Source organism: Apteryx mantelli, chromosome 25 (assembly GCF_036417845.1).
Source record: "Apteryx mantelli isolate bAptMan1 chromosome 25, bAptMan1.hap1, whole genome shotgun sequence".
Lineage (NCBI taxonomy): Eukaryota > Metazoa > Chordata > Aves > Apterygiformes > Apterygidae > Apteryx > Apteryx mantelli.
Genome location: NC_090002.1, coordinates 11,089,253 through 11,116,949, shown reverse-complemented (window position 1 = coordinate 11,116,949; position 27,697 = coordinate 11,089,253). Strand labels below are relative to the sequence as shown.

General features: G+C 60.6%; 2 protein-coding genes across 3 annotated transcripts; both read left to right on the top strand.

Annotated features, from left to right (window-relative positions):
• Nucleotides 1–6,783: 6,783 nt before the first annotated feature.
• PPM1J (protein phosphatase, Mg2+/Mn2+ dependent 1J) lies at nt 6,784–17,124 on the top strand. Its single transcript, XM_067310668.1, has 10 exons — nt 6,784–7,082; nt 9,277–9,403; nt 9,983–10,291; nt 10,860–10,972; nt 12,311–12,395; nt 14,208–14,326; nt 14,562–14,625; nt 14,893–15,000; nt 15,207–15,358; nt 15,487–17,124. Exons 1-10 carry the CDS (start codon nt 6,784–6,786, stop codon nt 15,632–15,634), a joined length of 1,524 nt encoding a protein of 507 aa, XP_067166769.1. The 3' UTR covers nt 15,635–17,124.
• Nucleotides 17,125–19,052: 1,928 nt separating this feature from the next.
• On the top strand, nt 19,053–27,512 carry RHOC (ras homolog family member C). Of its 2 annotated transcripts, none has more exons than XM_067310564.1 (5): nt 19,053–19,102; nt 26,076–26,233; nt 26,420–26,540; nt 26,645–26,775; nt 26,900–27,512. In XM_067310564.1, exons 2-5 carry the CDS (start codon nt 26,078–26,080, stop codon nt 27,071–27,073), a joined length of 582 nt encoding a protein of 193 aa, XP_067166665.1. In that variant the 5' UTR covers nt 19,053–19,102; nt 26,076–26,077; the 3' UTR covers nt 27,074–27,512. The 2 variants fall into 2 exon arrangements, with proteins under 2 accessions (XP_067166665.1, XP_067166666.1); XM_067310565.1 differs by lacking the exon at nt 19,053–19,102 and adding an exon at nt 25,800–25,949.
• The last annotated feature ends 185 nt before the right edge of the window (nt 27,513–27,697 follow it).

The window sequence follows — 27,697 nt, the reverse complement described above, 5'->3', positions numbered from 1 at the left end:
CCTCTCTGCGGGGTCGCCTCGCCTCGCCTCAGCGGGGCGGGCGGCGGCGGCGGGGGCGCGGGCCGGCCCCGGAGCCCGCGGCGGCGCGAAGGGGCGCAGCGCCGCCTGCCGGCTGCCACAGCCCCCCCCAACGGGTTCACCTCGGAGCGGGGCGCCGCCGCCTGCCCGCCACGGCCGCCCCCCCCGCTTCACCTCAGAGCCCGGCGCCGCCACATCCCCGCGGGGCGCCGCCGCCGTCCCGCCACGACCGCCCCCCCCCCCCCGTTCACCTCAGAGCCCGGCGCCGCCACATCCCCGCGGGGCGCCGCCGCCGTCCCGCCACGACCGCCCCCCCCCCCGTTCACCTCAGAGCCCGGCGCCGCCACATCCCCGCGGGGCGCCGCCGTCCCACCACCGACGACGGGCACCAGAAACGGGGGCCGAGGCCCCAACCCCCCCCCGTTTTCCCCAGACGTCTCGCCCTTCAGCTCCAGCCTCCTCCCGGCAAGGGCCGCCGCCCCCGTCCCCGCTCCTGCCCGTCCTCGGCCCACCAGACCCCCGAGCCGTGCGGAGGCCCCAGCTCCGGGCCGACCCCGCCAGGCCCCAGGTTTGCCCAGCCCCACACTATCCCCATTTCTCCTGGGAAAACCAGCTCACCCCGGTGCTGCGGGGCTCGCTGGGGAGGTTTCCCCTCTCCATCCATCCACAGAGGCCCAAACTTGTCTCTTGAATCTTAGCTTGATTTATCGTATGTTAAATTCCAGTTGGACTTGGCTGCTCGGAAGAAAGGGGGGAAAAAAGCTCTGCAAGACTAACCCAAACCCCAGGAATAAGATGTTAAGGAAGTACAAGCACCTTATTCTCCAGATCAGAGGATTTTAATAATAATAGCAAATCAATATAAAACTAGATTAAATTTGCTGTTCATATTCACCAGGTAAGTTGATAGAGAGTCCGCAAATTCAGGTCTCAATTGCTGTGGTGAAAAGTAAATACAAACATATTACTTTCCAGATCACAAAGTTTTAATAGAAGCAATCAAGAGCAAATGCAATCAAAAATACCTTTCACATCAGCCAAATTCCAATTAAATTAGGCCAGATTATTCAATAAGGAAGCCCACAAAATCAGTCTTTATTGATGTAATGGTATAGAAATACAAACATGCTGCTTTCCAGATCACAGCATTTCAATGCAGAGGAAAAATTAAGATGCAAGTAAAACTGATTTCATTTAAATTCCAGTGGAAGTGAACATAGCAATTTCCCTATATCCCTCCTCCCAACTTCTTACTTGTCAGACTTCCCAGCAAGTCTTCTACATTGTTCTTTTTCCCGGATATGACTCTTCAGATAGTCCATAATTTTATCATGGAAAGCAAAAAGACTTCTTAGCATCCATAACAAGACAAGTTTGGCAAGGAAAGGAACTGCAATAGAAAATCCTGGTGATGAATACTCATCTTATCACAGAAAAAAATCACTTCCTCTTATACTGGATGGCTGTTGACATACTTGGGAAATATTTTGTATCCTTTAACTCTCTGGATGAATAACTGGCTTTTTATCAGAAAGAAAATTCAGGGGCTACAACAAGGGCTCGGGTTAGATGGTTAAGCCAGGATAGATGGGCATGCCAGAGCTCTGCAAATCCTCAATGTGACCAACTTATCTACAGCTAAAGGTAGCAGCATACAGATTAGTTTAATAAAGAAGCTGGAAAAAGCAAAGATCCCATCATTTTATTCCATAGAAAGATTTGTCACACCCACATTTTCAATGGATCACTGGATTAACATAAGCTATTTATCCAGTTCCTCCGCCTACATATTGATGCCTCCAGGCTATCTCAGCACATACTACACCATACTGCAGATTTTGTTCTCTTTTCATAAGACTTTGCCTACACCAGGGAATTTCAACTACAGATTCTCAGCTGGGCGACACAGCGGTGGCTCAGGAGAGCTGCAGAGGCCCAGCTAGAGGTGCAAGAGATGCCCTCCAGGAAATTGGGGTGCTGGCAGACCAGGCAGGGCTTCCAGGGAGGTCACACTGGTGGAACAAGTCCTATTCTAGGTTCCTACATTGTCTGAGATCGAGATCTAGGCTTCCAAACTGAAGAAATAAAATCCCCACCACAGGCTCCATAAATTCAAAGTATCCTTATTATTATACATTTTTCTATTATTGTCCTTTTGTATTTCTACTGTGTCAGGTGATATTATACGAGAATGGGAGACTCTTTAAGCCTTTGAGAGGAGAATTTAGCATGAAGATACCTAGGGTGATGCGAGGGGGGAGCAAATTTCAGTAGCAGCAGAAGGGGGGAAAAAAAGCTAAGCAACTCAAGGAGGTTAGTCTGCTGATCTCTCCCTTTCCACACCAGGAAGAGGTGAAGGTAAAAAGCCTGGAGGAAATACGCACCAGCACTGACCACAAGCTGCAAAGAGGTCACGTATGAGCTCCGAGCTGCAGTGCTCTGAAGGCTTTCCTGCGCTGGAGTGGGAAGCAGACACAGAGTAAAGATGTGTGGTTGCAATCAAATTATCCCTTAAAAGAAATAACAATAAATTCTGAACTTCCCAATTACAGGGGACAGGCAAACCTTGGAAACCATTAAAAGCTGCTCTTCTGTTGATGAATTATCCAGAGTATACAGAGCTATTTGCTGAGCTTCACTGTATTACACTAATTATAAATTAATATATTGCTCATTACACACTAAAGCTGTGCAGTCAACTAATGCACTGCTGTGAAGAGCCTATTTTAAAACATCCTCTGGTATTTTTATGATCTAGATGTTTAATTTACTTCTGTACCGGTTTAAATGCCACCAACATGTCATTCTTTCATATTTTCTTACCAGAAAGTACATTACAATGCAGAAGAAATATCCCTGGCTTCATCCTACCTCTTTTGGGGCTTAGCAGCCCATTAGAATGATGAACCTCCACTTTTCTCAATACTGAGCAGTTGCACAAGAATGAAGCCAAATAGCATAACTTGAGCCCAATTCCTGTGTTATTAGCTTTTAATTGATGCTTATCATGGCAGTGGGTTGACAGTAGGTTGTCGGTCCTGGTGTCAGTATTCTCCATCCACAGCAGTTTCCTCTTTTCATGCACAAGGAGCTGCCAGTACCTGCTGCCCCTGCCAAGTTCAGGGCAGTTCCTCCGGCCCTGAGCGAAGTCACATAGAACTAACAAAAAGGACCATCTTCTCAGAGAAAAGCCAGCCGTGGGAGGCAGAGGAAGCACAGGCCTCAGCAGACAGGAGTCTCCAAGGGCTGGGAAAAGCACAGGGCACAGCCGCTGACATCTGAAGTTTTCTGTGGGGCTCCTGGGCTCTTCGTAGGGGACTGTACAAATAAGTTGCCATTGCACAAGTTAAGCAACGCAGATGTCCAGGCACCCAGCCCTCTGCGTGGCGGGATGCCACGAGCCCCACAGCCCTGGGGAACCTGGGGACACCCCAGGCCCCTGAACACCGCAAACTGCTGACCCCCGGCCCAAGACACTGCAAAGCCGGGCGCAGGCCAGCTCCCGGCAGGGCTGTAGCAGAGGCTGTGTCGCCATCCAGCGCCTCCTCGTCTCTCTGCAGCTTTTGCTGTCCCTCAGCTTCTCCCTCGGCCGAGGCCAGCGGCTGCAGGGCGAGACAGCAGGGTGAGGAAGGGGGTTGAAGGAGGGTGCGCTGGAGAAGCGGCAAGGGCCTGGGGAAAGACACCTGCAGATCCTGCTGGAGCAGAGGGGACACAGGCACAGGGAGGAGGCAGAGGAGCAAAACCTCTGGGCAGTGAGACGTTCTCACTTAGCTCTGACTGTGCAGGTAGCAAAGCAGCTCGTACAGGAGTTCAGAGTTTACCATAGTTAACAGTGAGAAATTGCTTAGGGAAGGAGAGGGGCGAAGGTGCAGCAGCCTGTGTGCAAGGCGCCCGGCTCTGCAAAGCCCCTGCTCCGCGGTCGCGCCCTGGCAGGGCTGAGCCAGCGCTCAGGGGAAGGCAGCCAGCAGATGGAAAGCTCAGTCACATGCTTCCATTTAGGAAGGACGTGAGCTCCAGAGGAAAAACCTGCCTGTGCTCCCAGAGGCGCTTGGAGGAGCAGCCGTTCTGACAACTGAGGACAGCTGAAAATTAGACCTGATTTATTCTGCAGCTGGAGAAAATCCCTGTGACCACAGATCAACCAAAGAGAGATCAACACAGGGCTACACAAACGCTGCAAGCAGAGCCACGCTACCCCCTGCAGAACAGTAGGACCTGGCCCGCTGCAGAGGGACTCAGCCCCCAGCCCTCCTGGCCCCCTGCTTCTGCTTCAGCTCTAGAGCTGCACAGAGCTACAGAGGCCTCAGGATCAGCTTTGCCCAGCCACCCGGCCCCCAGCTTACAAGCAAGATAAGGAACAACAACTTCTGCTTCTGAAAACAGATTTGCTCCACTAACACAAGATGCAAGGAAGAGGTAGACACGTACCTGCTGCAAGAGGTGCCTGCCCCCACCTATGTCACAAGCTAAGAGCAGGGCACATCAGCCCTATCTTCCAGGCTCTCCCTCCTTCCCCCATTAACTGTAACAAGGGGGGCTGGAAGGGAAAAAGAGGAAGCAGGGAAGCATTTATCAGGGAACACATTACTCAGAGCCAAGCAACAGCTGGGATGCACAGGTGAGCAGTGTATGCAAAACAAGGGAGGAAGCACGGCAGCAGCTACAAATAGCGGTGTGAGAGCAGGCCTCAGAAATAAGAGCTAGCAAGGGGATATGGGGAGGGGGATAGGGGTGCATGAAGGCTTTGGAAAGGCAGACTGATAAGTAACTTGAAGCTGGGGTTAAGATGCTGTAGGGTATTAGGGGTGTTGAATAGCATCTCTGGGGGCAATCTTAGTAGTCTAGTTGAGGTGAAAAGCTCTGACCAAGGCAGAAGATTAAAGTGCTGAGGGCTCTGCAGAGCTGGCAGGAAGAGCTCTGCTTCTGCTCAGACCTTGGAGTGCAAAAAAGCCCTGTGTGGAAGGGAAGAAACAGTTCCCCTGAGGAACTGAGAGCACTGGGGCACACACAGATTTTTAGGAAATAGGCTCTAATTTGCTTTACAGCTGGCAAATACTGTAGGCTTTCAGCTGGACTTCTGTTGTCATAGGAACCCAGAGATGCGGAAGTGCTGAGGCTGGGCTGTGCAAGTGATGTTGTCTAAACCGACAGATCTTCTGCTCCCAACTAGTGGACATGTGTTGTTCTGGGTCAGCTGCGTCTGTGTCCTGACCAATGCCAGACCATAGCTGCCTTGGCAGCAGGGAGAGATGCAGCGCTCAGTCCTCTGTCACGTTAACTCCTTGCCCCTCCACAGCAGCTGTTAATAGCCCAGCACCACTGGGGGTAGGTTGGGTTTCACTGATGAACCAAGGGAGAGCAACAAAGCACCTGTTCCTGGATGCAGAAGTAGCACCAGAGTAGGTGACTTTGCTGGAGCCCAGGGAAGATTCAAGTATGAAATCCATGTGCTTGTCCACAGACTAAGCACAGTGAGGGGAACAGATGCACGTGGGCAGGGTGGGCCTGCCTCTTCAGCAGAGAAGTCTCTCCCTGCTTCCCTTCTGCCTCTGGCAGCCAAAGGAGGATTTTCCCAGAGATGCCGCTCACTGGCCACTCTGTGCCCTGCTGCACAATTCTGGCTTCTCTCCTGAATGCAAGACTAACAGCAGGAAAAGCAGGGAGTTGCCCTGTCAAAGGTCCTCAGCTGCATTTCAGGTGATGGGGGCACTGAGAACTCATTTATTGACAGCTTTCTCTCTGCCCAGACTTCATGCCAAGAAATGTAAAGAGATTTTAAATCTCTTAATTAGAACTCTTTTATCTGGCCTACCTGGTTTCAGGTAGATGCAAAGTAGAGATTTCTACTTATTGCATTGTAAAGCTATTGGGCCAGTAAAGGTCCTTGCACTGCTGTTAATGCATCATTGCGGATGCCACAGAACCTGGCACGGGGTTGCCTGTTCGGGGGACCTGCATGGAGCAGCGGTGCTAGTGCAGGGGGGGCCAGGCTGGTTCACGCCTGCATCCACGCTGCTAACCAGGGACCTTGGAGTAAACCAACCTGCCAGCTGGGCTTGGCCCAGAAAAGAGATCAAGAGCAAATTAGGACATGTTCAGCAGCCCAGCTGGGGAGCAGTGCCACGGAGCGGCGCGGGGAGCGAACCGTGCGGACAGCGCAGCGTTGACCTTGCCTGCCGGTGGACGGGCAGCAGCGGATCCCGAGCTGTGCGTGCAGCAAGGAGCGATGCAACCACGCAGCCCGGCAGGTGAAGAGCCCCCAGGGCTCGCTGCACCCCCGGCCGGGGGTCTGTGGCTCGCGGGAGCCTCCGGCGCCGCTGCGCGTGCACGAGCGGCCGCTCCCGGGAGCGCGCCCCGGCGAGGGCACTTGCCGCCGGCCGGTGCCGGCCTCCTGCGCCGCCTTTGCGGGAGGGGACGGGCGGGAGGACGCGCCGCGGCGGGGCGGGGCGGGGCGGGCCGGGCCGGGCTTGCTGCCGCCTGCCGCTCACCTGCGCCGGGCCTCCGCCGCCCGCTCCGCTCCGGCATCCCCGCTGCTCACGACCTGGTTTTCCTCTTTTTTTTTCTTTTTTTTTCCCCTCTCCTTTCCTCCTTTTCTCTCCGCCACCCGTGGGAGCGGAGGGGGGGGGGGGAGCGGCGCACTGCTCCGCCGAGCCCGGCCCCGGTACCGGGGCGGGGCGCGGGGCGGGGCGGCGCGGGGCGGCGCGGCCGGGATCCGCACGGCTCGGCCCGGTTCGGCTCGGCTCGGCCCGGCCGGCTCGGCCCGGCATGCTGGTGCGGGTGCGCACGGCGGTGGCGCACCTGGTGGCGGGGCTGGGCCCGGGCTCCGGTCCCGGCTCCGGCCCCGGCCCCGGCGGCGCGCAGCCCCCCGCGGCGGCGGGCGAGCCCCGGCGCGGCCCCGGCCCCGGTCCCGGTCCCGGCGCCGGGGGGGGCCCGTCCTTCTGCCGCCCGGCCTTCCTGCAGCTGACGCCCGAGGAGCTGCGGCGCGCCGACGACCACACGGGCCGCGCCGTGCAGAGCCCCCGCGACGGCCGCCGCCGCCTGCCCTGGAGCACGGGCTACGCCGAGTGAGCGGGGCCGGGGGGCGGCGGGGGGCGCGATCCGGCCTCCCTGGCGCCGGGAGGCTGCTCGTTCCCCCGGGTCCCTGAGGGCTTGCGACTGCCAGCGCAGCTTGCTTCCGTCGGGCACGAAAGCTCCTCTCGCTTTTAAGAAGGTTATTCGGGCTGAGCTCCGAGATAATGATAGCTATTCTAAATATACTCCCCTCGTCAGACAACGCTGAGCTGGCGCCAAGTCCTCTGGGCACCTTTTCTGGAGCAGGCCAGGTGCGTTTCCCCTCTCGGAGCAGCCCCATTGCTGCATCTGAACGGGGTGCTGGCTATTTCCTACTCTTCAGAATTAGGATGGGCAAAATCCTGCACTGAAAGGACTCTCCAGCCCTGCAAAGACCTACGTGAGCGCTTGGTGCTACACCCCGGGCAGATGTGCTTACTCCAGCTGGAGGATGACTTGCAGCCCCGGTGATGTTCAGATTGGAAATGCACCAGGCCCTGGGCTGGGATCATTAGAAACTAACTTGGGTAGAAGCTGGTCGGGGATACGCTGTGTTTGTTCCCCCAAAAGTGGTGGATAGGACGCCTGCTCTTTGAATGTCTGGCAGTGCACAAGCAATCAGTGCGCGTTTGCACTGTTACCCATCGGTGAAGATTTCCAGCTCTTCTGTCTTTTTTATTTTCTGTACTTATCTGCAAAATACCCAGTGTTACAGATGGGGAACCGATGCTCTAAGGGGTGAAGGAACTGTTCCAGCTCATGCAGGAAATGTGAGGGGGAGTAAGGAATTGAAGCTGTCTTTGGAGAGGGACCTGATTTCAACTTCCCCTTTGACAGCCCGATTCTCTTCTCCTTTTACTCACTGTGAGTTTCACCCTTAACTGAAGGCAGGTGGGAAATGTTGGGCTTTGAAGATCAGCTTTATTGCTCAGCGGATGTCAGTCTGTTCCTGCATCTCTCTGCACAAATAGGCCTTCCTGATTGCCCTGGGAGCCCTCAGAAATGTTGATTCACCCCAGGAGATCCTGGGGTAAGAGTACCCTGTGCTTGATCTCCCAGGAGCAGGAACCTTGCAAACTCTGTAAGGAAAGAGTGAAAACTGCCCTCTGCTGAGCAGCAAGTCTTCTCTCTGTGACCCAAGACTTCTTTCTGCAAACCACTTGAAGAACTCGTGCCCAAAGAGCTCATCCTGTTATGAATCTTTACAACTTCCTCCCACGAGCAGGTTTTGCAATCTAGATCTGAAATCTGCTTTGCCAGCATAAACTGGCAAGTTAATGTGAATCTTTTTGTGAAAGTTCTGCTGGTTTCATCCTTCTGTCCTTCTCTCTGTCTTCTCTGAGCTACCTGGTCTCTGAGTGATGCTCTGCGTTTCACAGCACGCAGATGAGGCCGTGATCCCTTTGAGGATCTGGGTCCAGGCTTGGTGTGGGTGCATTGAGGCAGGTGCAGGTTCCCGGGCAATAGCTCTGCTTGGGGCGCTACGTGGGAGCATCCTTCCTGCGGAGCAGCTGGGCTCAGCCGGGAGCTGCTCTTTCCATCCCATGTAGCCAGGGAGAGCAAGGGATGGGCTGGCTCTGGCCAGTCTCTCTGAAGCTGCTGTGTGAAAACTGCCAGTCGGTAGATGGTTTTTGCCCCTTGTAAGGGCTTGCCTGCACTCGGAGCTGCTTAGGAACAGCTATTTCCAAATAATGTTGTGAAGCGACCACTTATTCCAGAGCAACAGTGCTTCTGTCCAGGCTGGGACTGAGCTACGCAGGGAAGTTTTCAGGTGCAGGGAGATGGGTTCCTGCAGCCAAATAGCTTTTTCTGGTCACCTCCCTTTGTGGCTGCTCTGAAGAGCTGTTCTTTCGGGACCCTGCTGTTTCGGTGGGAGAGGACTGCTGTCACCCTGCAGATCATCCGGCCCAACTGATTTGGGAAGTCTTTGCTTTCCTGGCTGCTGCTGCCCAGAACAGGGGCAGGAGTACCTGCAAAGAGCATCGCCAGGGACGGGGGGGGACGGAGTAGGGGGCTGGTGGTGATGAACTGCTGCTGGGTGACCTCTTCCAGAGGCATGGGGGGCCTAGCAGAGATGCCTGTCCACATCCTTGTTCTGGTGTCCACAGAGGCAGTGAATTAGCAGCCAGTTTTCTGGAGTAACTGTGGACAAGCCCTGAAATAACTGCCCAGTGCACAAGAGCCTTTACACCTCTCTCCCTCCGGCAGGGTGATAAATGCTGGGAAGAGCCAGCACAACGAGGACCAGGCCTGCTGCGAGGTGGTGTTCGTGGAGAGACGGCCCAGCCCGCGGAGTCGTCTGCCGTCCAAGGAGGGCACCGGAGAGCTGGAGGGGGTGAGAGTCCGGGCGCTGCCGTGCTGCGTGCATGCAGGACCACGCGGCCGCTGCCTGCGTCCGGCCGTGGCTGGGAGGGGATGCCCGGCAAGAGGATGCGAGACGGGGGCACGCGGAGACATGGGAGTCCTGGCCTCAGCGTGCCTGGGGATTCCCTTGGTTCCCGGGCCAGCTGCCTGCTCCTCGCCAGGCCGTCCGGGGGCTGGCCGGCGCCCGAGGGAGGCAGCGTGCCGGCACAGGCACCTCGGTGGCTGCGGAGGCGTCTGTTGCGCTGGCCCGTCCGTGCCGTGACCTCTGGGGGAACCAGCTGCCGGAGGAAGCCGTTTGCAGTGTGGGGTTCATGATGCAGCACTAGGCTCAAGCCAGGGATCGGTTACGTCCTGGCACCCTCGATCAGCTGCCGGGGTCACTCCTGCGCTGCGCTGGACCGGGACCAGGGAGCCGGAGGCGAAGCCCCGGGGTCCTGCTGTCTGGAGCTGCTCACTGCAGCCCTAACTCTGGCTGCTCGGACTCCGCCGACCTGTTTGCTCCCTTGCCTGATGCCCTGCAGGACTCCCTGAACCTTCCTCTCTTTCCCAGGGTGGAAAGGGCTTTTATTTCCACTACTGGGCCTTGTTTGATGGCCACGCGGGCAGTGGTGCTGCTGTCATGGCATCCGAGAGGCTGCACCTGCACATCTGCGAGCAGCTCCGGGACCTCGTGGACATCCTGCAGGACCCCTCCCCGCCTCCCATCTGCCTCCAGCGCGACGCTGAGCCGAACCGGGCGCCCCTCGTGGAGGACGACGGAGAGGTCCCCAGCGACGCTCTGCCGCGGTTTCACCTGGAGAAGGTGGTCTCCCATGAAAGCCTGGTGATCGGTGCCATCGAGAACGCCTTCAAGCACATGGTGAGCAAGCGCCGGAGTCCTGCGAGCGGAGCTGCCCTCTCCCAGAGACGCTCCCCTGGGCATCGTCTCGGAGCAATCCGCTTCGCTTTCTCTTTCAGCGTTGTCTCCGGTGCCTAGTCTGCAGGGAGAGGGCTCCAAGCAGGGCGGCTCCTGCCTGGCTCTGGTGCTCTCCCGTGCTTTTTGGGGGGAGAAGCGCGGAGGCTCTGCGTGGATGCAGAGGGTTTTATCGCGCTTGGTTCCAGCAGTGCCCAGCTGCTCTCCTCCGGTCTTGCTCCTTCCAGCCGCTCCGTGCCTCGGCGAGGCCGCGTGCTCGCCGCCCCCAGCCCGTCCATGCCTGTGCTGAGCCGGGAGGTGCTCCGAGCCCGGCAGGGAAAGGGGAGGCCGCAGCCCCGGCCGGTCGCTCCTCTCCCCCGGAACAGGCGCTCGCCTCGTTAGCGGCCAAGGTGCTGACGGAGCAGCAGAGGACTATTTTGGGCTGCTTGGACGTTTGCTCGGCTGGCCTGGGGACGGCGGCCCTGCCTTTCCCCGAGCTGCAGCCTCGCGAGCCTGTTGCTGTCTGTCTCCCCAGGACGACCAGATCGAGCGCGAGCGGGCGACCCAGCACGTGTCCGGGGGCTGCTGCGCCCTGGCTGCCGTCTACCTCATGGGCAAGTTCTACGTGGCCAACGCCGGCGACAGCAGGTACGGCGCGGCGGTGTGGGCGCGCGTGCCGGCCGGCGAGCACGGAGGAGAGCGCGCGGCGCGCTCGCCGTCGCCCGCGGGGCTGCAGGGTCACCTCTGCCGGTGGGGGCTCGCTCCCTTCCCTCCCCACGGCGTCTCTGCGGGGCGTCTCGGTCGTGCCCCAGCCCTCGCCGCCAGCACTGGCCTTGGGTGGGAGCTGGGAGGTGAAAATCACCCTCAGCAAAGCATTCAAACGTACACAAGAATTTTTAATTTTGGAGCACGTTTTATAGCAATGAACTGCTCCAAGAAAAGGGCAGGTTTTCTACCAAAACCGATACAAATCTATGTGTGGACAAGCCCTGTGGGAGCTTGCAGCCCAAAGGTTTTGACTCCTAGATGTTTTACCCTGGATGCGTTACTGAAACTGGTCATGGATGTGTTTTTATCCCACAAGAAATACCAGGTAGGCAGTCCATCTTACGCTGAGAGTGAAGCTGTTTTGACTTGCCCTGTACCTACTGCAGGGCTAGCTTACCCTGACCAATGTCGTGCCAGCAAACGCAGGCCTTGGTAGAGTCATGGGAGGCTGGCGGATGCTCTTCCGGCTCTGGGACCGTGGAGAAGGAGGAGGAGTGCCTTCTTTTGTGCCTTCCTGCCTGGGGTTCTCAGAGCAGAGCGAGGTGGGACCACGACCAGAGGTCGGCGGTGATGAGCTGGGCTACGCGCCTGGCTCCGGTCGAGCCCTGTGCGGCAGCTGGGCGATGGTCTGGAGGCGTCATCCGTCGCTGTCGACACGGATCCTCGGTCCCCTAGGGCCTCCAGAAACGCCTCTCATAAGCAGGCTTTTTTAATGCATCGAAGGAGCAGGCTGTCCCCTCTGCCGGCCCCCGCGGTGAGGCTGGCACGCGTGGTCTGGGCGCTCGCTCCCACGTCCTGCTGCCCCGAGTGGTGCCGGCCAGTCCCGGTCCCGGCTCCCCGTTAAAGGAGGCTTCGCAGCCTCCGCGCTGCTCCTTCTCCCGCAGCATCCCTTCCTCGGTTCGCTCCGCGCTGTGCTCCCCTGCCCCACGCTTCTCCGTTTCCTCTCCCTCCCTCCTTCCTGCGAACGACCCGCGTGCCCTGCCCGCGTCCCCGAAGGGGCACGCAGGGAGCGAGCTGCAGCGCAGCCGGGGAAGGCTCCGCCGGGCGGCGGGACGGCAGCCGGTAGGGCAAGGCGTCGCTCTGGCCGGACCGTGTGCCGGGCTCCCCGCGCCGCGGGCGGGCGGCCCCGAGTGGACCGCGCGGCGGGACCCGTGCTTAGCCACCACCCCTCACGCCGCCTCTTCCTCGCTAACCTCACCCTTCCATGTTTCATTGCAGGGCCATTATCATCCGTAACGGGGAAATCATTCCAATGTCCAGGGAGTTTACTCCAGAGACAGAGAGGCAGAGGCTGCAGTTTTTAGTAAGAAAGACCTTTCTTCTAATCGCGTCCCTGCTAAACCGCCTCCCGGCCCCCTTCCCCGGCCCCTTGCGCTCCCTGCCTGGGCTCCCTCCTCCGCGGGAGGCGCTGGGGGACCAAGGGGCAGCGCCGCAGCCGGCGGCTCGCTGGAGGCGCTCGTCCGTCCCGGCCCTGCTGAGGGCCCCGCCGGCGCGGAGGGTCGGCGAGAGGCGTTTGGGGCAGGGAGCGCCTCCACTCGCTGCCGGGCTGGCCGGGGGAGCCCCGGTTTGCGGCGCCCGGCTCAAGCGAAGGCCGAGCGCCTGGGCCTGGCGCAGCGGACCGTGCTCTAGGCGCGGGACTGTCCCGGCGGGATCCCGCGGACCCCGTTCGGCCCATCTCGCCCTGCACCCGCCGGGGGAACGGGGAGCGCGTCGCCCTTCGGAGCCGGGCACCCGCGTCCCGCCCGGCCGTGGAGCGGCAGCACCGGGCTCGCCTGCGAGGGAGCCGCTGCGCGCGCGGGATGAGCCCGCGCCTTCTCCCCTCGCCCGCCTGAAAAGGCTGCGGCGCGGGTGCCGCGTCCTGCTTTCTGGCCTGGCTGCTCCCTCGAGAGCCGGGGAGCTGAGGCGTGCCGGCTGCCTCCTAGCTTCCTTCCTGGAAGCGCCCTGCTGCTGCCATCCTGGGCAAAGCCCTGTGCTGGCTGATCGGCTTGTAAAGACCCCTCCGACAGCAGTGCGGGGAGGCGGCGTTCGTGCTGGAGGAGGCTTTGCGGGACGCGTTTTCCTGGCTCGGAACGTGCTTGGAAAAACACCAAGGCGTGCCATCTTCTCCAGTCTGTTTCCAAACAGCCCAGGGAGGAGGAAACGGCCGTGAGCAGGGTCCTCTCCCGCAGGCCGTGCCAGACAGGGCAGGCCGAGGGCCAAGCGTGCCCGGGATGGGACTGCCCCTACCCCGTGCTCCTGAGGGCCTTTCTCCTTTCTTCCAGCTCCCCTCTTTCTCCATCACCATTTCCCAGCACCGCTCGCACCCCTGTTCCCAGCGCTGCCTCCCGGTGCCTGCATGCCGCGCTCTGGGGCGGCTCGGGCTGCGGGTGCGAAGGGTTCCCGGGGCCACCTCCGGCGCGGAGGGTTTGCTCGCGGCGCACTGGCTGTTTTAGAGGAGCAGGTCTTGGCCGCGGTCTGCAAGTCTCCTGTGATTAACACCTTTAAGGGCGTTCAGGCATTGCGTCCCCGGGAAAAGCCCTCTCTTTGCCGAGCGGAGCGTGGCGGGAGCTCTGCGCGGTGGGATTCAACGCCCGCAGGGGCATTCGTTGTTGCCTGGACGCTGCTAGCAGACGCTCGGCGCCGGGAGCCGGGGCTGGCAGGTGTCCTGGCACGGGGCCCTGTGCTCTGCCGCTCGGGGAAGGTGCCCTGCGTCGCTTCTCGCGCCGTGCCCTTTCTGCGTCACGGCTGCAGCTGGGGCAGTGCTTTCTGAATAGACCCGGCGGCTCTTTTCCTCAGGCTGATGCTGTTTTCTGTGCTGAGCTTTGCAGCCCCAGGGAACTTTGCAGGTCTGACTCTTCCTAGGCAAATTCCAGCTTGTCCTAGAATTTGCCCTTTTGCATTTTTGATCCCTTTTGGTCTGGTTATTCCCCAAACCTCTCCGTGCAAAAGCTTCACCTGTTTTGCTCTGTGCTGGCGTGGCTGCCCCTAGCTGCTCGGCAGAGGGGACCGGTGCAGCGCCGGGCGGTGGAGCGGGGAGCCGGTGCTGCGTGGTGCAGCTTGGCACCCGGGCCGTCCCCCGTGCGGCTCGCAGGGCACTCGCCTCGCGCTGCGGCTGAGCCTGGGCGTCCTCCCGCAGGGCTTCCTGAGGCCCGAGCTGCTGGGCAAGGAGTTCACGCACCTGGAGTTTCCCCGCAGGATCCAGCCCAAGGAGCTGGGGAAGAAGATGCTCTACAGAGATCAAAGCATGAACGGCTGGTAACGCTGCTGATCCGCGCGTGGCACCCTGCTCCGAGGGACGGAGCCCTGGTTCCCGCGTGGTTGCCGGGCTCCGGCCGCGCCAGCCCTTGCCCTTCCCCTACGTGGCCCGCCGCGCTCCGGGTGTCCGGGCTCCGGTCCCTGACGGATGCCTCGCCACGTCCCAAGCAAGCGACGGGGTGCCGAGAGCCTTCACCTGCCTGCTGACCCGTTCTCTCCGGTTTATTTTAACCAGGGCTTACAAAAAGATAGAAGAGGATGACCTGAAGTTCCCGCTTATCTATGGGGAAGGTAAAAAGGTAAATTGCTGTGGCGCGAGCCGTGCGGTGGGGGGCTCGGGTGCTGCGGGTCGCCGCTCCCCGAGGGGAGCAGGCATTGCAGCGGGCTGCAGCGCCGGCCCTGGCACACGTGCGGGGGCCGTTTTCCACCTGCCCGCGGTGAACTGGGGGTTTCCAGCCTGTTCTCGCTGTGCTGCGGCAGCTCCAGCACTGCGCGCGTTTTCCCAGGTGGGAAGAGAGGCAGAGATAGCGGCCTGAGGTTTTGTCTTGGCTTTGCCTGTTCTCCAGGCTCGGGTGATGGCCACGATTGGGGTCACGCGGGGCCTGGGAGACCACGACCTCAAGGTGTTCAGCTCCAACATCCACATCAAGCCCTTCCTGTCCTGCTTCCCCGAGGTGAGTCTGGCTGCCCAGTCCCTCCTCGCTGAAGGCTTCCTGCAGCGCCTGGAGCTGGTTCGGGTGTCCAGATCCCCAGCGCGCCCAGCACGGCGGCATGGAGCAATGCCAGCTCTGACCGGGGCCGGCGGCGTGTCCAGGTTGTCTCTGAGCCCCTTCTGCCCCCCGTGCCCCTCACCCGCGCGTCGTGCCCCGCTGCTTCGCAGGTCAGGGTTTACGACCTCACGCAGTACGAGCACTGCCCCGACGACGTTCTCGTCCTGGGCACCGACGGGCTCTGGGATGTCACCAACGACAAGGAGGTGGCTGGCGTGGTGATGGAAGTGCTGACGAGCTACGAGCCCAACGACCCGTGCCGGTGAGCCTGGGGCAGGCTCCCGGGGAGCCTCCGGCCCCTTCCCCCCTTGCCAGGGGCCGCCGCACGTCCCGGTGGGGCGGCCGCGGGGCCCGGGGGTCGCTGCTGACCCCGTGCTCTGCCCCCGCCAGGTACACCGTGGTGGCCCAGGAGCTGGTGGTGCGGTCCAGGGGGGTCCTGAAGGAGCGCGGCTGGCGGCTGGCCAACGACAAGCTGGGCTCCGGCGACGACATTTCCGTCTTCGTGATCCCTCTGGGCGGCCCGGGTAACTACACGTGATGCCCCGTCACGCCGGGGCGGAGGGGCTCGCGCTGCCCGCACGGACACCAGCGGGGCACCGGAGCTGCCGTGGGGCCGCCTCTGCGGGGAGCACGTGTTTCCTGAGCCGACTGCAAGAAGAGTAAGAAACCCGGAGCCTCCGTGCCCCGGGCCCCTGCCCCGAGCATCCCTGCCCGCCGCTGCGTCCCAGCCCTGCGCGCCGTCAAGTCCACGCGGAGGGAAGGAGAGGGGCCCCGGGCTACGGGGGTGGTTTTCGTGTTGCCGTTTTCTTGATTGCTGTGAAAAGCCTAAACGCTCCCTGGCTTCTTGGTGCCTCCTTCGCACCTCCCCTCTGGGCCTGGGCGCGCTGGCTGCAGCGGCATGCGGCTGCCGCGGGGCGCGCGGGGGCCAGGGCACGCGTACCTCCAAGCGTGTGCTCACTCTGCAAACATCTCCTCCGCTCCCCGCCGCCCCTTGACGCTCGCACTGTTAGCACTGGAGCTGCTGCTACTGCACCGGTGCCGTTGGGACGGGCGCCGCATCCGGACAGCACCGCGGCCGGGAGCGGAGTGCTGTCGGTCCGTCTCTCCTGCTGGCAGTCGGGGTGACGCTTAACCCCGCAGCCTTGACGGGAGAAACCAGGCTGCGGGTGGCCCTGGTAGTGGCTGAGCCCCGCGACTGACGCCCTGGCTTTGCGCTTGCCCTCCTAGGCTGCTTGGGCCTTCATCCCGAGCTGTTTACTGTGTCTTCGTCTCAGGTTTTGGGGGATGCGGCAGGTGCTCGGTCACTGCGGCACACTGAAGGCACCTGCAAAGGTACGAGCCTGCTGCACTTGTCCAGCGTTCGCCAGCCCTTGGCTGCGTCGTGGTTTCAGCCCACCAGATCCCCTCATGCCTTGGGTCACTGCTGTGTTTCTAGAGCCAATTATTTATTATTAATTAAAGATGAGTGGGAGAATGCCCAGATTCAGAGGTTAGTTTTGGGGAACGGGAGAGTATGTATGAATATATGTCTATATTTTTGGTCAGTTCTAGTTTGGGCACTGCTGAGCACCAGTTATACACAGAGCAGCCCTGTTCAGCCAAGCTTAACAGCTTAACCGTGCGGCACCGATCTGCTTAGCCGAGGGCTGGAGACCAACAATAAAATCTGCTTGCTGTGATTTAAAAGAAAAAGACAACTCCCTCCCTTTCCTTAATGATCTCAAAGCTGGTGCTGAGCAGCAGTTGGTCTCTGCAGAACCGCTCGTTTTGTGCCACGTGCTGCTCTGACCTGGCAGATGAGTTTCCTGGACCTCTGCCGAGCGTCGCCCCTTCCAGAGCGTGGGGGTGCCATCCTGGCAGCCGGGGGGGGGGCTGGCCTTGGCCCCTGTTTTGGAAACGCACTGCGGCACTGGCGGTTTCTCCATGTCCTGCTGTCGCTGGGGGCAGCCAGCACTTGTCAAGTGTCGCCTCTGGTGAATGTTGTCTGTCTCTTGTAATCAGCAAGATGTAAATAAACTGGGTGCACTTAATGGGAAGTGAAAGCTATCCAGCGTGATTTTAACCTACTGATATCCCGGGTGCTGAAGGGAGCATGAAGCGCTGCGCAGGCTGGGGAGACTCCTGCGGCGCTCGAATAGAGGGTTTGCTGCTTCGCATCCCGCCTCAGCGTCTTGCAGGGCTCCTGCAAAAGAGGCTTACTAAAAGCTGACGGTTTCCCTGCCCATCTCCTTCCTGCTCCCTCCGGGTCAGCCCTGAGGGCGGAATCCCTTTGGTGGAGAGGGGACGTGCCAACTGGGCGGCTGTGGATGGAGGCAGCTCCGTCGGCTGCAAATCCCGGGGGAGCGCCGGGAGCCAAGGTTCTGCGGGAGAGGGAGCGGGAGGGCCCCTTCCCAGCCTCCGCAGGCTGCGCCGGCCGGCGTCCCATCCTGGCTGCAGCCTCCTGCGCCTCTAGGGCACGACCACAGGCTGCTGCAGCCCGCTGGAAGCGTCCCTGCCGTCACACTTCACCCCTTGCGTGCAAGCGCTCATGCGTGTTTCCTTGCACCCCCAGTTCTCCCACGTCCTGGTTTGCACAGCCCTGTCCCCCCGGAGTGGCGCTCTCCGATGCTGGTTGCTGAGAACAGGCTCTGCTTTTCCGGGTCACTGCTGGGAGCTGTTGGATAAAGGCAAGGAAGCCTGGGCAGAGGTTGCATTTAAAGCTTCCTCTGTGGTTCCCTTTTTTTCTCTGGGAACACTTCCTATGGAGCCAGCCCCTGGTCCGGAGCTTGATAAATTAAGAAAAACCATCTCCAAGCCCTTAAAATAGAAACAGTTTGTGTGCCTGGGTCTGGGCCAGGACCCTGGAGCTGCCTTTCCCTTCGCTGAGTCACGGAGACGCCCTGCGGTGGCAGGGAGCAACGGGTGCCCCCCTGGCCGCCGCCTGCCAGGGCAGCGCTGGGTGCAGCCCGCCGGCTTGTTCCCGCGCGAGTGGCCGCAGCGTGGCTGGCGAATCCTGGCCCCCGCCGCTGCCCTTTGCTGGGCTCGGGGCTCTGCTAGGTCCCCCTTAGAGGGGATGTGAGCTCTCAGGGACAGAGGTGACCCTCTCGTGTCTGCGCCATGCCAGCGCAGTGGGAAAACTGACCTTCCTGGGCATTTCCATAGGGAGTAGCCAGCAGCCAGATAGCCTGGAAAGCCAGGGCAGCACCCAGCGGGGTGAAAGAAGGGTTCAGCTGCTGGCCTCCTCCTCCTCCTCCTCCTCCTCCCCCTCTCCTCTCCCTGGAGCTGCTGCTTTGGCGACAAGCCTTTCAGGGCCGAGCCTGCCTTTCAGCAGCTCTTGGCACTGCCATGGTAATGCTGATGGAGGGAAGGCTTTTCCTGAGAGATGTGCTTGGATGATGGAGGTTCCTGCCGGGAGAGTGCAATACATGATGCTCTTTGCTATTAGCCCTGTCTGGAAGGAGGATGTGGGTGAGGTGAGCTCAGCTCTTCCTGGAAGCGTCTGCTTGCTCCTGGAGCTGATCGAAAAAATGGGGGGATGCTGTGATTGCTTCTCTCCCTTTCTGGCGTCAATAAAACAGGGAAAAATATTTCCCGGCTGGCTCCACAGGTTGGCAGCAAACAGCGAGCCCGCAAAAACGCCTCTCCCTTTCTCCCTATCCGTTACCGTTCCTGCTCTCCCCCGGGACAAGGATCCGGCCCCGCGGCCGGGGGCCCCGCTCCCACTTCGCTCAGCTCCTGGTGCCTGGGGCAGCCCGGGACGTTTATCCTCCAAACGCGAGGAAATAGCGCAAAAGCGGCCGCCCGGGGCTCGCGCGCGGCTGCAGGGGCGGGCGGGGGGGGCGCGGGGGGGCAGCGGCGCAGCCGGGGCGGCACCGACGGGCGGTTCCCGGCCCGGCCCAGCCCGGCTCGGCTCGGCCCGCCCCGTCCGTCCCCTCCCGCCCCGTCCCCTCCCCTCCGCGGGCGGCCCCACGGCGGCACCGCCCGAGCCGCGCTGCGGGACCGGAGCCGGGGCCGGAGCCGGAGCGAGGTGCGGGCGGAGAGCATGGGAGGACGGGGATGGAGGGGGGCTGCGGGGGGCTGGGGGCTGCTGCGGGTCTGGGGGGCTGCTGGGGGGCTGGGGTCACTGCTGGGGGTCCGGGGGATGCTGAGGGTCTGGGGGGCTGCTGGGCGTCCAGGGGATGCTGAGGGTCTGGGGGCTGCTGGGGGTCCGGGCGCGGGCCGGGGTCCCGTCGGGGCCGGGGCGCAGCGGGACCCCCGAGCCGCGCCAGGCCGGTCCCTGGGCGCCCTGGGGGGCGGGACGGGACGGGACGGGGCGGGCGAGCATCCTGGGACCCCCCCCTTCTTCCCCCCCCCCCCCGAGGCTGGGGGGTCCCGTCCCTGGACGCGCCCGGCTCCGGGCGGCCCCCTCCCAGCGCCGCCTCCCGCGCCGCCTCCTCATCTGAGCAGCGACTCCGTGTTTGCGTCGGAAAAAGGGAAAAAAGTTCCCTTCGCGTGCTGCCGAGCTCATTGGTAAGCGTTTAGGTGGGGGGGATCGTTGTGTAATGTCTCCGGAGCAAGGAAGCATTCCAAAACCATGACCGCGCCGCGCTTTCCAGCGCGGACAGTCTGGCAGCCAAGTCCTTCCAGCGGCTGCCAAATCCCCTCGGCCCGGCCTCGGCCTCCGGGCGCCCGGGAAAGGCGGCGCCGCTGCCCGGGGCATCGCTGCCCGGAGCAGGAGCCACACGAGGCAGGGGCAGCACCCGCACCACATCCCTAGCAAAGTGTTTGCTTAGGTTGTGAAACCAAAGGCAGGAAGCTGATGGCTTCAGTTATGTGTTTTATCTGTATTTCATTGGTATCAGTTGTGTTTTATTTTCTTTTTTTCAAGTGTCTTCTGGTGGCCCAGCAGTTTCACTTTATACTCGGCTCCTCTTTCTTAGCTGCAAGGAGCACAGTTAAAGGCTGTGCGAGACCCCACGGACCTTAAATTGCATCCACATTCTTGACAGATACAGCCTTTCCAGGGAAATGTTTTCCAAGTGGAAAACAAGCCAAGTCACCCTCTTCCAATGGTTATCAGAAGCATTTAACCAGATTTACCTTGTAACTTGCTGTTTACACTGGAGAGGAGTATCGACATGAAAAGTAAGGAATGTATTAGCAAGTATTGATTGGCCCTGGGGCAAAGGCAGTAAAGCCTTGCACAAGTGCAGGCGTTTGCTGAGATCCTGGTGTGTGATTTGAAGCTTTCAGCAAGATACTTGTGTTGCTGTGAGCCTGGGAGGGCTGTTACTTTGGGGGAAGGTAAAATAACAAGCTGGCATAATGCTCTTTGGAAAAAGAAGTAAGGGCGGCAGCACAGGCCTCCTTGAGGGAGGAGGCAAAATGATGTAGGTACCAGATGGAGTAGAAAATTGGAAGAAAGAGGGAACTCTATCACCTCGGTGTACCGATGGGGGTTTTCCTCGCTGCTCGCTCACTGTGTGCCACGTTTTTCACTCGTATTATTTTCAGTGTGTCCTATTAAAATAAAACACTTCAGGTAGGCCAATAGGTTCAGCAACTGTATATAAAAAGTTAGCTTCTCTTTAGCATAGTGATATGTAAAAAGTCCACAGCTGCCATCCCTGTGAGTTTAATTTAAGAGGTGTTTTGCACACATGAGGTTTATTCACTGCTTCAAGAGTGATCACCTGGCTTTCGCTTCTTTGGATGCCATCGTGCCACAAAAGACATGTAAATTAGTTGTAATAAGACTCCTCGCTCCCGGTTATGTTTGTCTCATACGTTGGATTGCTGGGTACTTACACGCAGCGTCACCACTGCCAAGCAAGCACGGGGCGATGCTCCCTGGGGCCCCAGCTGGTGCGGGGCAGGCCCTGCCGTAAGGGGGGCCGGGAGGGCTGGGACACGCGGCGATTCCTTCCGCTCTGGGGTTTCTCCCTAGCAGCGGTGAGAGCAAGCGTGTGTTTTCCCACGCCGCCTGCTTCAAGCCCTGTTGGGCTTTAAAATCCTTCAGTCCCAAGTCCCTTTCTCTGCTTTGCTTGTGGATGTTCTTCTGGGTTTGACACGAGCTGCCTGTTCACTCCTGTTCCCGGGCTGTCCGGACCGTTCCACTTTCCACTGGCCGGAGCGTGCTCTAAAATTCAGCCTGTCTAATCGTGCCGAAACCATATCACACAGTTTGTAAGCTCTCAGAGTTGAGCGTTGAGTTTGAGCTCCTGTTCTGATTGTCACTGGTTCTTTGGATATGGCAGGCCTGGGCCTTAAGCAGCAGTTTTGGGCAGCTTTCCCAGGAGATATATAAAGACACTTTCCTCATCCTTAGTGCTGCGTGCCTGGTAACTCTGGAAGCGATGGCAAGCAGGGCAGAGAAGCTCTGGGCTCGCGAACACCAGCAGATCCTCGTGGGAGAGCCTTGAAGCCACCGCGCAGCTCCCCTCTGCCTGCTCTCCTCCCCTCCAAAAGACGCTGCAGACTGATGCAATTAGATAGGGCCGTGCAGGCGGACGCCCGCAGGGAGGGGTGCGGGAGGGCAGCGCGGGTTCGGGTGGGAGCTGCTCCTCGTGTGGTTCGTACCTGGGTGCAGGGCTCTGACACGAACGTGAGCAATGGTTACTCGCATGAGTAAGGGCTGTGGGCTTGGGCGCGTGCAGCACGTACACATGCACGGCGTGGCGTGGCGTGGCCTGCCCAGCAGCTGCGTGTACGTGAAACTGCGGTTGCTTGCTCTGCCACAGCCCGTACCGCTGTGACTGTTGGTCTAGAAGCTGAGATCTGCCCAGGAGCTCGTAATGGCAGAATTTAGGCTCCGGTTTCCCTTGTGTTTCACGGCATTGCTGTCTTCCCTTCGAGACGTCTTTGGAACTTTTTTCTGCTCCTGTTTAAGAATTCCTCTCGTACCTGAGATATCTGCAGGAAGCCATGCACTACTTTTGCTATGATTTAGATAGCTCAGCAAATTAAATTCCCCTCAGTGGGTTTATCTTTTAGATTTTAATTTGGAAGTTTACTTTCTTTCTCACTGCACCGGCGACGCCAGCAAGTAATGCTAGCTAAAGCCATTTCTGCTGCAAAACAGTAGAATTAAGGGACTTTCTGCTGGGAATCCATGCAAGTTTTAGAGCTGTAGGTCTGTGTGGCTGGGGAGTGAAGGGAGAGTTTACTCCTCCTGCTGCGTTTCTGAAGTCCTTCCTGCCTGCTTCCACCGGTCCGTTGCAGCTGGGGCCCTGGCAGCTCCAGCACTGATTTGTGGCTCTCCGCAAGCCGCGGTTGTTTGCCCGGCCGCGTGCCAGCCCCGGCCGTCGCGCCTCTCCCCGTGCCGTCCCGATGTGCACTCGCCCGGCGGTGCCTCGGGATGTGGCAGCCGTCCCTTGCGCGCACAAAGCCATGTTTAGAAGCGGAGACGGTTTGTCCCTGGCTGCACTGGTTAGCAAACATTTTCTGTGTTCCTTGCTAGGGTTTCATGCTGTCTTTCATGCTCTTTGGATGCTGTGGGCTCTCTTAGGTCTCGTCTGTATTACAGGTTGCGCTGGCTTGACTAAAGGCCTGAGTTTTGGGGTTTGGGAATCTGGTGAAATGCCGTGCAAGTTATTCTAGCCTTCAGTCTGGTTTGGGTCACGTTAGCCCAGCTCCTTCCCAAACAAAAGTTAAATCAAAGCAGTCTGACTTCTCGTTGCAAAATGGCTTTGGGGACAGAGTTAACTCGTTGTTTTAGACGATGGAGTCGGACCAGTTGTTCCGAATGTCTCGCTACCTTCGATCCTAGAGGAGCAATGGGAGAACTGCCACAACAGGAGAGGTATTTCCTGATAATCCGACAAGCCTGTAACGAAACGCTTTGTGGTGGCTCTGCAAACCTGTCCTGGAAAGGCATGAGCACGAGCCCCAGGTCTGCCCTCCCGCCTTTTGCCGAGAAGATCGCTCGGGAAGCATTCACGGCTTCAGCTCGTCTGGCTGCGTAGGGCGTCACAAGATCGGATTCTTGCTGTGGAAACGGCGTCGGAAGACTTGACCCTCCTCCTTGCTCTGCCATCCCGTGCAAATCCTCGGAGAGGAGGTTTTGTTCGGAGCGGGACGTCTGCTGGGCCCGGGGCTGCGCGCAGGACCCGGCCTCCGCGGGGCTCCTTGCGGCACAGCGCAGCTCGACGACCCCAGTTATCCCGCTCCGGGGTTGCGTCTGCGGCCAGGGTCACGGCCAAAGGAAATTCGGGTGGTTTTGCGGGTAGGTGGCGTCACAACTCCAGCAGAAGGGCTGGACTATCAACGAACAGAGTTTGTTCTAAATTAGAAATTCCCCAAACTCTTCTGCTGGCACAGGGAGCTCAAGTCTGGCAAAAGAGTTTGGCTGGAAGGTTTCTGTCCCTGGTTTCATTCCTTCTTCAAAGCGTTAACGTCATTCTCTGCCATTTCCTGAGATCCTGTAACAGAAACTGGATGAAAGATGCATCCTGTTTCCAGAGGAGTTCCCCATTTCCTACCCAGCAGGAACTTCGTATCTTGAGTCACGAAGCGGGGAGAGGCTCACGCTGTAACGGCCATGCTGCAGCCCTTGCTATTTTTACCGCGATGGCTTTAGAGTAGCTGCTTGGAAAATAGAGGAGAGCAATTTTGTTCCATTTTGCAATTTCTCGGCTGCCTGTTGAGGCTTTGCTCTTCTGAACAAGCACAAGAAATCTCAAGTTAGGCACCTAAAATGCTGCTCGCTCCTGAAAACCTCGGTTGCTCCATGTGCCGGGTTAGTTTGTTAAAGTATTTTGGCCCCCAGCGTTTATTAAAGCACTGGGTGGTTAAGGCTTTGCAACCTGCATTTCCGTATCCAGCGTTGGTGACTGCTGCTTTAGCCATTTGGCAGTTTCGGTGGAGCTCCCCTCCTTGAACTGCCCCTGGATTTGCCGCTGTCAGTCACCAGCTCGCGGTCCGGGGATGGAGCTGTCGATGCGGAGCGGGGCCCTTTGCATCGCGCGTCCCGGGTGACAAAGCGGCACCTGCGGGGAGAAGCTAACCTGCCCTGCAGGAACACCGGCCGGGTCCGGCTGTGCCGGAGGGAGCGAGGTGCCCGGCCAGTCCCGCGTCCCTGTGGCCCCGGCCTGCCAGGGTCCCAGAGGGCTGCTGGCGGCCAGGAGGCTCCCGCCTCGCCCGTCTCCGGACACCGACCTCGGATTGCTATTTCTGGCCGCGCCAGTGAGTAACGCAGTGAGTTGTGTTGAGATTCTGGGCAGGGGAGAAAAGTCGCTGTGCTGATGAGTCAGTGCCGAGTGTCCCACAGCTCCGGGAAGCGTCTGGCTCCCGGTGCAGCGCGGGCAGCACGCTCCCGTGTCCGGTGCGGTGCAGGCATCATGTTCCCGCATCCGGCATGGTGCAGTTGTCATGCTCCCGTGTCCGGCGCGGTGTGGGCTCGCCGCTGTGCTGCGTGCCCCGCCGCCTCCGGCTGTTTGCATTTGGGACCGGAGATCCTGCTGCCTGCACCAGCAGGTCTCGTTTTTGCGCCTGCAAAGAGGCGGTCTGTCCCCGTGGATGCTCATCCGCGCGCTGCGGATGTGCCTCCCCCCGCGTTCTGCCGATTAGATAGCGGCGCTTCCCAGGCTGCCTCGCCGCCTCTGGCAGTCTCGCAGATGCGGAATAACAAAGCGGCAAATCCCGGTTTGCTGCGGGCAAAGGAATTTTCTATCTAAGTAAATAGATGTATTTTCCTTTTTTGTGTGGGGCTGTGTTTGACGCCGCGAGGCTCTCCTGGTTGAGGAGCGCTGGCTCTGGTTGGACGGGGCCCTTCGTCCCGGCTCTTCTCGCATTACACCCACGAGCTGCTTGTTTTTGTTAACGGCTCCGTGGCGTTAGTAAAACACCGGTGTTTTGGCTCGTGAGCCGATGTGCTTGTGCCCTGCCCAGACCTGGGGCTCTGGCCCGTGTTCGGACAAGCCTTTTCCCCTGTCTGCCGCGACCGCACGTCTGGACGGTTCCTCGCGACCCGTCCGAGGGCTGAAACGGGTGTCGCGCTTCAGCCGGGCCCAGCCGGGAGGAAGGCACGGACCCGTGCCGCGTGCCGTGCCGAGGGGAGCTCGCTGCGTCGTGCGCCCAAGGATCCGTCCCGGCCCCGCGGCTCGTCCTGGGCGCCCGGAGCCTCCCTGCCCGCAATCGGGTTGTTTACGAGCCCGGAGCGCCGGGCGCCACCCAGGACACCGGGTCTGCCCCGAGGAATTTATAATCCGAAAACCAACCGGTTTGGGGAGTGACGCCCAGGTCATAAAAAATCCGGTTCGCCTGTCGGGTAGCAAAAGCCCCGAAGCGGGAGGGGGTTGTGGCAGCGGGGCCGGCAGGGGCGGTGCGGGGAATGCGGATCGGTTCTCCGCATGTCCCCGGGTTTCCCGAGGGCTTGGGTCCGGCAGAGCCTGGCCGGCTGGGTGGTTCTCCGGCAGCTTGTGCAGCAGCCGCTCCGCTCAGCTCCGGACGCTCCGCTGCACCCGCTGTGTCGGAGCAGGCAGCAGCAGGTGCTGGTGGGAGCGAAGCGGCTGCGGTGCGGAGGCACCGGCTGGCTCCTCTGCGCGCCGGGATGCAGTGCAGCCGCGTGCCCTTGGCGAGTTCGGGGGGCGCCGTGAATGCAAGCTGCATTACGGGGCAAGAGACAGGCGTCTCGGTAAGTTGGAGAGGTTCGTCGTTTTGGGGTGGATCACCACGAACAAGTGACGCTCTGCAGCGGTGGGTGCAACAAGGAGGTGGAGCGGGGCCGGTCGAACCTGTTCCCGCAGCACCTCTGACCGGGGCCGTCCAGGAGCGTGCAGCAGCGGAGGCGGCGAGCCGAGCCAAGCCAAGCCGCTCATTGCACGAGTAACGGAGCGCCGGAAAGACCCTCGGCCCCGAAACGGCCCGGGCTGGAGACGCCGGCTCTTGGCGCCCAGGTTGGCTGATGTGCCGTCGTCTCGTGATGCCGCTGGACGGTTGCGCTAGGGGCTTGGGGGTATCGGGAAAAACCCAGAGCGTTGCGTCTGCTCTGTTCCCCCCGCCCCAAAGCTCCTCTTTTGCAGCCATGGCAGCCATCCGGAAGAAGCTGGTGATTGTGGGAGACGGAGCCTGCGGAAAGACCTGTCTGCTGATCGTGTTCAGCAAGGACCAGTTCCCCGAGGTCTACGTGCCGACGGTGTTCGAGAACTACATCGCTGACATCGAGGTCGATGGAAAGCAGGTAACCGTCGCCACGGGCGAGCACGGGAGCCGTTCCCATCCGAAGTGCCGGGGTGGCCGGATGCACGGCTGTGCCCGCTCCTGCCGCGGCTGCGTGCCTGGCGGACGGGGCCGCCCCGCGTGTGCCGGAGCCCGAGGAACGGTGTAGGAACAGCGGTGCTCCCGCTGAGCCGGGTCTCCCTGCTAGGTGGAGCTGGCCCTCTGGGACACGGCGGGCCAGGAAGACTACGACCGGCTGCGGCCCCTCTCATACCCAGACACGGACGTTATCCTCATGTGCTTTTCCATCGACAGCCCGGACAGCCTAGGTAGGGGCCGGGGGGCCGCGGGGCAGCAGCCTGCCAGCTGGCGAGGGTGCTGCGCGCCCGAGGGCCCCGGGGCTTAGCGGAGCCCGCGCGCGCTCTCTCCCCAGAGAACATTCCCGAGAAGTGGACCCCCGAAGTGAAGCACTTCTGCCCCAACGTGCCCATCATCCTCGTCGGCAACAAGAAGGACCTGCGAAACGACGAGCACACGCGGCGGGAGCTCGCCAAGATGAAGCAGGTAGGGCTGCGCGCCGGGCGCCCGCCGCCCCGCCGCCCGGGGCACGGACCGCCAGCGCCGGCTCGTCCTGGCCTCTTGCCCCCTTTCGGGGACGTTCCCGAGCCTCCCTTGCGGTGATTCCTAGGAGCCCGTGAAGCCGGAGGAGGGGAGGGACATGGCCAACAGGATCAACGCCTTCGGCTACCTGGAGTGCTCGGCCAAGACGAAGGAGGGCGTGCGGGAGGTCTTCGAGATGGCCACGCGCGCCGGCTTGCAAGTCAGGAAGAACAAGAAGCGCAAAGGCTGCCCGCTGCTGTGAGCGGCCGGCGACCGCCCCGCCCCGTCCCGTCCCCCGCCCACGGCATCGGCATCGGCACCGGCGCGGGGGGAGCCTGACGTCCGAGCAGGAACCTAGCGTGTCGGCGCCTGGCCGTGCCAGGCTCGGAGCGGGTCGGGGCCCCGGAGGGCCCGTGGGTGCGGGCTCGGTGCCCCCTCCCGTGCACTGGCTGTCGGCGCGGACTCGCCGGGGCGGTTTCCATGCCGGTCCGCAGGCAGAGCCGCGTGGAGCCGCCTTTGCACGGAGTCCTGCTGCTGCCTGAAACGCTCGGCTCCCCGGACCCGCCAGCGCCTCCTCCCAGCCCTCGAGCAGCGTAAGGCCTCGGCGCTCTTTAAGGCTGAACTGACTGTGGACTCGGCACCAGTAAATCAAGCTGTGTAACTGGGAGAATAAATGCAAACTGGTATTTTGGTAGTGGCAACCCTGCTGGCGTGGCATCCTTCCAGCTCGGCCAGGTCCGTGGCCCCAGTGCCCGGTGCCGAGCCCGCGCGGGCGCCATGGCCCTGCCGCAGCGCGGGGGCCACTGGGCTCCCTCCCGTGCCGGGGGCAGTTCGGGAAGGGCACGAGCAGGGGCGGAGGCCGGAGCGCGGCCGGGCGGGCAAAACC